The sequence below is a fragment of the Epinephelus moara genome, chromosome 13 (assembly GCF_006386435.1).
Source record: "Epinephelus moara isolate mb chromosome 13, YSFRI_EMoa_1.0, whole genome shotgun sequence".
NCBI classification, from domain to species: Eukaryota; Metazoa; Chordata; class Actinopteri; order Perciformes; family Serranidae; genus Epinephelus; species Epinephelus moara.
In genome coordinates this window covers 33,031,652-33,042,075 of record NC_065518.1, presented here as the reverse complement: position 1 = coordinate 33,042,075, position 10,424 = coordinate 33,031,652, and the positions used below count along the sequence as shown (strand labels likewise).

The 10,424-nt window shown below is 38.1% G+C and overlaps 1 protein-coding gene across 4 annotated transcripts in view; it reads right to left on the bottom strand.

Moving 5' to 3' along the window:
- The window catches only part of exoc6 (exocyst complex component 6), a 78,545-nt gene that overhangs the window by 6,765 nt on the left and 61,356 nt on the right, over positions 1–10,424 (bottom strand). For all 4 annotated transcript variants that reach the window (XM_050059724.1, XM_050059725.1, XM_050059727.1 and 1 more), the window contains one exon: positions 9,455–9,528. In XM_050059724.1, coding sequence (XP_049915681.1) covers positions 9,455–9,528 — 74 coding nt within the window. The remainder of the gene's footprint in view (positions 1–9,454; positions 9,529–10,424) is intronic.

Below are 10,424 nucleotides of genomic sequence, written 5' to 3'. Positions count from 1 at the left end.
GGGGGGGGGGGGGGGGGGGCAGTCAACTGTCATTGTGGAGAGGTTGTCCTGGAAAAGATCTACTGGGAGTCATTCTGTTGAATGTTTGCTCCAAATTCCAAAGGCTCCCCTCTCAAGAGCTATCTGCAATGAGATTTGGGCAGTGATCGAAAGACACAAGCGACACAGCATAGTATCACAATATTTTGTGTGGTGATATTGTATCGCAACAAGGATGCCAAGTATCTATCTTTTATTATATACATTATTAATTTTAGCCAATACACATTTTAATACCACTTTTGGTACTAGAATAATAAAATCAATTGCTTTGTCAGTCCACTGGATGGTGCTGAGGTTTTTTCGTGGTGAGGTCAGCAGAGGTTTTAAATCAGCGGCATTCAGCAGGAAGTTCATCAAAACAAAGATGGAGGCACCGAACAAAGAAATCAGAAATGTCTGACAAATGTCTGGACTTATTTTGGATCTTTTAACATGGAATGAAAGGAGGACTTGAATATGACCCACGTGATTTGCAAGCAGTGTCATATTATTGGTGGTAGATTTTATTTTGAACTATTAATATTGCATCCACAATCTATATCTCATAGATATAGATGCTGTTGTTTACAAACTAAAGAAATGAGAGATCATTTTTGTTTAGTTACTGAATATTTAAAGGCAAACTGTTGACATGTAAAAGTGTGTCACTTATTTTGTTGCAATTCAATGTTCTTAAGTAATAATACAATTTTTTTGTACTTATCTGTCATATCATCAAGAATTGCATTATAGCAATAATACCCTGAAATATCGTGATATTATTTTACTGCCATATCGCCCACCTCTGGTGAGAAGGTCTTCCTTGCGCACCATGCTCCCATCACAACCTGACAGGAGTGGGTAGTAACAAATTACAGGATACACACGAGTAACAAGTAGTAGGGGTTTTTAGACTGTAACTTCTACTCTTTGCTCGAGTATATTTTTGGGCCAATAATTTACTTTTCACTTCACTACATTTGCCATTTATACCTTTAATATAACAAGTCTGCTCTGAATGCAGAGATTGAGTGTCTGGATGAAAAAGAAGTACCACCCGTGTTTTTTATCACGCTGCCATGATGATAGAGCAAAACTATGAACAAGAGGCAGTTTCCAAAGACAACGCCTTACCACATCTGGCTACACTTTTTATATAAGTGCTTGTTGTGCCTCTTGAAAAACCCTGTGTTCTTTGCTTTTAAAAACTCCTCCTCTAACCTCTGCAAGAACAAGGAAGTAAGTTGCGCATAGGGCCTGCTGTCGGTTAAAACATAGTTAGCTAGCTAATGTTAGATACCTGCATGTTCATTTTTCATGGGTAACATTAATCTTTGATGTTATGGTAATGGCATTAACTTATCTTGAACCAGTGGTTTGTTGGGCTTTTAAGTAAGCGTGCTTTAAAAAGCAGTTAACCTAGCATAATGCCAACTTCAAAATTAACATTACTTTTGGAATTGCAGTTGTAGGCTAATCATCTCTACTCTGTAAATAAAAAGTTTTTCATTATTTTGCACTGACCTGCATACCCTGAAAATTATTAAAATGGAAAGTAACTTGTACTTTGAGTGATCATCAACCAGACACTTTATTACTTTTACTTGAGTAGGTTTCTCAAATTGTAATTTTTATTTCTACTTAAGTCATTTTCATGGGAGTACTTGTACTTTTAATTGACAATGGAATTTCAGTACTCTACCCGCCACTGCAACCTGGATCTGGATAACTGTCAGAAAATGGGCGAAATGCACAAACTGCATGTTTGCAAAAACGATGAAAAATCCTTTTTAAAAAAAACCCTCAGTTACATATTTTTACATATGGTATTTTCCCAATCACAGTTTAGTTTTATTTGCTTTTAGTCCAAATCAAACCAGCCAATTTTTGTGACAAGGATTTTACGGGTGGTCCTGACCTCTTGTAAATGTCATTCTTACCTATGATGCTTTTTGGAAATGAGAAAATATTGTTTTAGTTTATTGTAATAGTTCCTTATTTGTGCAGATAAATGGGTAACCATGACAGGAAGACTAAAGCTGTTTTGAAGCTCCTTTGAAAGATACAACCAAGAAGTGATGAAGCAGCATCCACTTGATGTCCAGGGTTAGGCTGAGATGAGTGTTTATGATTTACGTAAAAAGCCTGAGCAGAAGAAAAAGAAAGGAAGAGGTGCGTATTTTCAAAAGGATGGTGTCAGATAAATCATCATCCCTGCAACATTAGTTCTTGGTGTGTTGTGAAACTCCTTGGTTTCACCTTTACATTGAAACAATAAGTAGGGGCGTTCTGAAACTCTAGAAATCCCTGCTCTGCTTTCCTTCCTTTCATGCACCTGTGAAGCTTCACTTTGGATGTCTCCCGTTAGATGCTATTGTCTCACTGCCTTGTATTGTTTGGTGTAAAAGGAGTTATAATGAAAGATGAGGCTATTCTCTTTGTCACTATGGGCTTGTCAGCAGAGACTGGTGGTCCAGAGGTGAGAAAAGGTAAACTCTACATTGGACGAGATCATTTTTACACTGGATCTTACTTAATGTTTTCACCTCGGTTTGTATGATGGATGATGACTCTGTGTTGAGTTATTGAGGGCGTTGTGTGAAGCTCCAACTGCATATACAGCCCCTGTCACACACCCTGGCTTCATGTGTGAGATGGAACTAGCTGCTTCTCTGGCCATTTGTTTACTCAGAACCTGGTAACATTTCTGTAATTCTTCCACAAAAAGAAAGAGCTCTCTCTTGCCTCAAACAAGCCTGAAGCATGTTTGCGATGAGCACATAATTTACATATTGTGATTGCCACGTATTTCATCATGTTGCCACTATACTGGTGCATGGCAGAGTATTTCCTGAGTGATGTGTTGTTCAGATGTTTTTTCTTTTTAGCAGCAACCAGCAGCTCTATAGCTCACTCCATTGGGGGTCCGTCAGTTGGTAAACAAAAATTTCCCCAACCTTTGGCCTTCCCTTTTTTTTTTTTTCACAGGAGGATGAAATTTAGCAAGGAGGTTGTGGCTATTAGGAATTCCGGATTGTTTACCTTGCAAGCTTATTAGCAAGCATTGTGTAAATAAATAACTAACAGCATCTCTAACATATTACATGACTTTGTGCCAAGCAGTATCCATACTTATTTATACCTGTAATCTTGGAGAGAAGACTGAGTGCAATAATGATATTCTTTTCCCTGCAGATATTTGTGCACAGCAGCTAAAGACAACACATCCTTCGAAGCCTTGAGTTTAGCATTTTGGCCATTGCCATTTTGTTCTTTTAAAGCCAGAAGTGACCACATTTGGATGAGATGTTGAAGCTGTAGAGGAGCAAGGGGTGACACCGAGGTGAGGCACCTACCAAGCTGCAGACACCTGCACACCACTGTTCGAGACCAACAAATAACAAAATCAGCGGTGACTCATTACTTTGTTTCCAGCGGCTTTCTAGTCACCAAACCCGACTTAACTATCTGTTGCTGTGTTTTGAGCAGCTTTTCAGGGATGAAAAGCTGCTGTTTTTTACTGAGTAATCGCTGTGTTTCCCTGGCAGGAGTGTGCCTCCCAAAATAGGTATTTTAAGCCAAAACATGTTCTTTTCCTAACCATTTCCTATCCTAACCATAGCCAAGTGTTATTTGGGCCAAAACCTAACGACAACTCTAGCAGGCGTACACAGATTGTACACTATTGCCCTGACATGTTGTTGTCCCCATTGGTTGCTTAGACACAAAAACACGGAAAATTAGGGTCCAGGTTATAAATACTGAAGTTTACCTTTAAGCCAGATACCATACAAATAAGCACATTTTAAGTAGAAGGAAATGCAAGCATACTTCTTAAAGATAATATGACTTTTCACATGTGTTCTATGGTGCATTTATTTATTAAGGTGTAGAATATTCTTGCTAAATGTTGGCTTAAGTCAGTGCATTAACATAAACTCTGTTGCAGGCCACAGCAAAATGTAGCACTCAAATCTTTCTATGTTTGCCAACAGTTTTTCAAGACCTTTTTCATCACAGTGTGCTACTGACATCCCATCAGTTGCTGTACATGTTCGTCAGTCACTCTAAATGGTTACAAGATTATGATATGAAAAGCAGCTATAGCTACGAAATCCGAAGCCATAAGTTAAAGGGAAAGTAAAAGGGTGACCTCTGTGTAACCTCAGTCTGTGGATGCCACCCAAATCCTTTACCTAAGGCTAGGATTAACATGTCAACCAAGCAGCCTATATAAAAGGGAAGATGGACACATCTTGTCTAATGAGCTGCTTCGCAGGAAAATAAGTTCTACTTAAAAACAGGCCCAGGTAGGGCTGGAGATACCACTGATAACCCTTTGTTTTTTTGTTTTTTTCCTGGGAACATTGGGGTTTAAGCAACCTAGAAATGTGTTAATATTCTACAGTTAAAAAAAGGGACACATTTCCTGGAAATTTCAGGTGTATAATTCATAGATGTATGGAGAAATTATGGAGAAAAAAGAAAGTTAAGTTAGTCCTTGTGTTGAGATTTAACAGTTGTTGATTTCCTGGAAAACTGCTTTGAAAGACCCAAGTTTATTCATTCATGGTAGAATTCACAGTGAACTTTACTTTAAATAAATGCTGAATTGTTTGCTTGCCTGATGAAGAGAATCTACAAGTTCCACTGATGTGCTGTTCTAAATTTGACAATTTTTAGGCCAAAAAAATAAATAATCAAATAAATGATTACTTGTTTGATTACTTGAGAATATGTTAAGCAGAATCATTAGAATCACTTAGAACTTAATGTTGGGAAATAAAATATTATTATGGGTTGTAATGTCATGAAAAGTTTGAAATGATCTATGTAATCTGGAACTAACTACAGAGAAAAAAATGCCTCATAATCACCATTTTAGTTATAATTAGATTGTAGTGTTAAGCTGAAAAATCAAAATACTAAAAAATGTTACTTCATTTTAGAGAAGGGGGCTGTTTGACACATGACCTCAGAACTTCTCAACTCCTGGCTTTGGCCCTGGATCACACAAGGCAGATAACCAGGGGCAAAACAGAATCCCAACAAACATACCTTCATATGAAGGATCTAGAAATCTGGGATCTGCATAAAGGTGAAACAACTAACATTTCGACATAAAGCATGTCTTCGCCAGAATAAGAAGAAGTAAAAGATTTCCTTATGCCCTAGAGGAGGGGACATGTAAATGAAGGGTTGCGCAGAGATTGCAAAGGTATTATAAATGTCTACTCCACCACTGTCCCCTCTTACTCTGATGAAGACACTGTTTAAAACCTCATATCGGTACTCATCTTTCCAGATCCTGCCTCAGTTTTCCCGTCTGTTGAGTAGGGCTGAAATGATTCCTTGAGTAACTTGAATGATTCGATGACTAAAAAGCAGTTCGATGCATTCGATGACGAAATAATTTGCCTCAAGGCTTTGTTAAATCCAGTACAACTATACAGTGCGCTGTGATTCGCATGAATGGTTGTTTCTGTTGCACAACACGCTTATGTTACTTTTGCTGTTGATAGCCTATGTAGCTGTAACATTGATGTGAAGCATGGATTGCTAAACAATGGCGGAAGAGGGACAAGAAAAGAGCGAGAGAAACCCCAAAGAAACAACATAGTGTCAAGGGTGTGGGATCATTACAAGTTAAAATGAAAAGACAACAGTTCAGTGTGTATTGCAAAACAGAGTTAGCATACCACAATAGCACATCCTTGATGCTACAACATCTAAGTAGAAAACATCCAGTGTGTATGCGTCAAGTTCGCTTAACGGACCCGACATAACAAGGTACATTAACGTAACATTTAATTGCATTTAACATTAATCAGTGAATGCTAGCTGAGATTCATAACACATGTAAAGAACGTACATGTATTACGGCTTTATAATGGCTGATTAATAACAGACATCAATGCGGTGGCTAACGTTACCTGGTGACGTTATTGTGTATTAGCCAAGTTTTGCTAGAGAAAATAGCAACACATTGAAAGAGAAAGAACAAGTTTGTTGCTCATTTCTCTAATTTCAGAGACTTTTACAAATAGTAGATGTCAGTCAACACACCCTGAGTTTGAAGAAGCAGACTGGAGTACTGACACAGAAGCTAAGCAATGTACTTCTGTGGAAGGGAGCAGCAGCAAAATGTATTTTAGACAGCCACGCTTTGGAAAGCAGAGCTAGATGATAAACAAACATGGCAGCACACCGGTAAGGTAAGACAACGCGTTTACACGTCGTTTTCTATATGTTCTCTGACATTTATCCTAACGATATGAGGCGGTCTTTGTGGAAAAAAAGCTTGTTTAGTGGACTAACTTTGCACTTGAAGGTATGCCCGTTCACTTACGTTTTAACAGGTCTGACGCTACGGCTGTATCTAGGCTAACGGCTAACATGCTAACTATTATTTCTATGTCACTAGTCACTTGAAACAAATTTAGGACGATAGGAGACGGGTTGAAATAAACCGAAATTTCCCTTTAAGGGGTAACTTGGAATCACCAAAGTCACACAATAACACAAACTAACTGAGGCAGTGGTTGACCAGCAGCTCCTGTGCTCAGCGACCCAAAATACAGTTTGTTTCAATGGGGTCTGGTGGCTTTGATAAGAGCATAGATGAGGAACTGGAGAGCTTCCCTGTCACAATGGGCTGTCTGACAGCAAGTTAAAGTGGTGAAAATAAACAACAAACAAAAATAAATAATCAATATAACATACACTTCAACTGTGACTTATTTAGGTGAGATTTTTTTTAGGTCAATAAAATACGTTTTGCTGCTAACCTGTCCACAGTGATACATTGCTTAGTTTCTGTGATAGTACTCCTGTCTGCTTCTCCAAACTGTTGGAGATCTTGTACCAGTCTGTTGTAGCCAGTGCACTTTACTTTTCTGTAGTCTGTTGGGGGAGCAGCATCTGAGCCGGTGAGACTAACAGACTTAAGAAACTTATTAAGAAGGCTGGCTCTGTGATTGGCTGCAAACTGGACTCATTTGAAGCAGTGGTGGAAAGGAGGACACTGAACAAACTGTTATCCATCATGGATAATCCTGAACACCCTCTTCACCACAAACTAAACAGACAGCGGAGCTCTTTCTCCAACAGACTGATACAGCTTTGCTATCACAAGGACCGATACAGAAAATCATTCATCCCCCAAGCCATAACACTATATAATACCTCACCTCAGTCTGACAGAGAGCACTCACAGCTCTCTACAGCCTCTCTTCTATAGCTATAGCTGAATAGTTACGTTACAACCATTTGTTTGCACTGTTGGTAATAACCAATTGCACACTTGTAGCTATTTTACACATTTTTACAACCTCTACCTCACTTCTGACTGTGTGTGTATATAGTTTGATCTTTTTACTACTGCAATTTAATATTTTGTATTTTATTTTATTCCTGTGTATTTCTTGTATATTTTAAATTTTAGTACTACTCATTTTTGTATATATTTTATATTTCTATATTATCTATACTAATGTCCACATACCGTTTGATTACTTGCTGCTGTAATACAAGAATCTCCCAGTTTGGGATCAATAAAGTACTATCCATTTATCTCTATCTACTGTATGTAATGCACTGATTGTGGAAAAGTACCCCATACAACCAAACTTAAAAAAACCCTACCTATCCCTTTAAATACTCACATGCGCAACTCCTTTACCTTAATGCCTTCAAATCTCCTTCCCAATGACTTGTTTTATGGCTTAAAACAATGTGGAAAAATGCACACCAAAATGTTGCTAGAGTTTTACTGTGGGAGGTTAGTTTATCTACTTTGGTTCAGAGGTCCTATGCTACTGTAAAGATCCTTATGTTCTCAGCCTTCTTGCAGCAATTTTAACAAACTTCCTCAGTAAACTGCTGTGACATCGTCTGAATGCAGAGCCAAGCCTCCACCTCAGGCTCAGATTAACAGGTCAACACAGACACAAGTTAATGAGATCCAGCAACACTTCACATACCACTGGTGTTGACAACAAAAAGAGGGGGTTTATGCTTGTGTGTTTGGAAGTAGGAATTTTCTTAAGCAGGTGAACTATGGGACAGGTGAAAGTTTAAAAGGTTACACATAGATGTGAGTGTGGAAAAGAAAGCCAGTGAAACACAATATTGTTGGGTGTGATACAGAACGTGAGATGTTGGACAGTTGAGAAGTAAAAAGTTAGTATTAAGTATTCCTCTAAATAATGAATACTTCCAATATTCAGTTGAGCAGCTGGGCTAAATTTCAAAACACAGGATTGAAACCTGCTATCTCAATCTTCAAAGCCCCCACGTATAAGATGTGAAAATTCCTGAATTTAGAGCCTCCCAGTGGTGGTGTCAAAAAGATAAACCTCCCCACACACATCTGACCCAGGGACACTGAGAATGACGATCTGAAAGCAACACAGACTGCAACACACGGATTGACTCATTATTCTATGAAAAAAGACTTGACATAAGAACATAAAAAGTTAACCTACAAATTCAACACATAAATGAAATAAGTCTCACATAAGTCTTATGGCTCATTTATACTCCTTTTATGTATGAAAATAGATATGTCCATTTCAAACGTTGTAAACGTCACTGTCCTCGTAGTTCCATGCATCCTTTATGTTGGCATAGATTCAGCCAATAGATGGCGCTACAGGGCAGAGTCAAAAGTTTCTGACAGCAACAAACAAGTATACAGTGGAGGAAGTCATACCATTGTACCTTTAAATGAAGGCAGCGCTGCAGACAGTGGTGGTCTGTTCTACCATTAACCTTATGATTCCAACATGTGGACGGAAAATTATTTTCAGTACATTACCGATTCATTCCATTCTGCCATTATTTAAATATCTTCGTCGACTCCTATGGTCATATCTTACTTGAGCTGCACTACACTGCCTCCAGGATCTCTGGTGGTACTCGCTCATTTCACCTGTATATGTGCGCTTTCAGGAAATGTGCAGAAATATGGACAAAATGAACACACGTCCATAGTATGGACAAAGGCGTCTTTGAGTATCCTGAAAAGCGCTATATTAATCTAATGTATTATTATTATTATTATTATTAATAATTAATTATTATTATTATTAATTATTAATTAATGTTCATTGTATATTGTANATTTTATTTTATGTCTACTTTAATATTTTATTTTATTTATTTCATTGTCTATTTTAGTATTTTATTTATATCTTCATCTTTATCTCTTGTTTCCATTCATGCTGTATTTCTTTTTCTACTTTGCACGGAGCATTGGAATAAAAACAATTTCCCCCCGGGGATTAATAAAGTATTCTGAATCTGAATCTGAATCTGAAGAGTATTATCTGTCTTTGACTCCATCTCTAACATTGAGCATAAATGAGCCCTTAAGCTAAGTCTGCGTACAAAAGTACATCATTAGTTAATTTCCTCTTAACTGCTTCTTTACCTGTCTTAGGTCAATGAAGGCCAGCTGGAGTGTGTCTCCTTGAAATCCAGGGACCGGCTCTGAACTGGCAAACACTAAGAAGAAACAAAAATACTATCACATAACAATCAAATATATTTACAGAATACAACACACATAGGTTAGCTAGTGTCACTAACTGTGGCTCTGGATCTGCTTCTTAAACTGCTTTCACACTGCCATGCGCTAACTTGCGACCTCTAGTCATTTTTAATGAGGGAAAGGAACCAGAGGGGAAGTGGTTTAAAACACGGTGGTAGAAGAATGGAATGGTTGCCACCCTCATGAAAGTGCATAGATTTTTATTTCTCTGTATTCTTCTTCTATTGACCTGATGCCTCCTTGCAGCTGAGACACCACTTATAAAATACCCCATGGCTTTCAACAAGACATCTTATTTGCAGATGTTTGACTTTTGGCTGGAAAATGAAATAAATATAAAAAAATATGTGAGTTTACTGTTGATATACCATAATGTTTTTTATATAGTATGGTGGTTCTTCAAGTTTTCCTCTCTGTGATCACACTGAATACAGGCTTGCATTTTTTTGAAGGTTATATGAAGACTTTGCAGCCCTATAGATTTAACATTAAATTAAAGCTGCAAGCAGCGATGACCAGGCTCTCACACCTCTGCGCACCTCGGGGGTGCTGGCAGGATGCTGTCTGACGCGGCAGTTCATTTCTGTCAAAGCCGGACATTGCACACAGCAGTGAGATGGCATATCCTTAATAAAGTGTGGGCACTGCAATGGCCTAGTTCACATTTTGTACTATTTCCTCTTTCCACTAGAGGGCGCTGGAGAAAACACTAATGATATGTCACATTTTTGTAAATCAATGTAGACCACAGCATTTCAATTTCAGGTAAATCAAAAGATAAGTGTCTGATAAGACCTACTTTCTGTTGCCACTAGGTGGCGCTATGACTATCAGGGAATACGGTCATTTA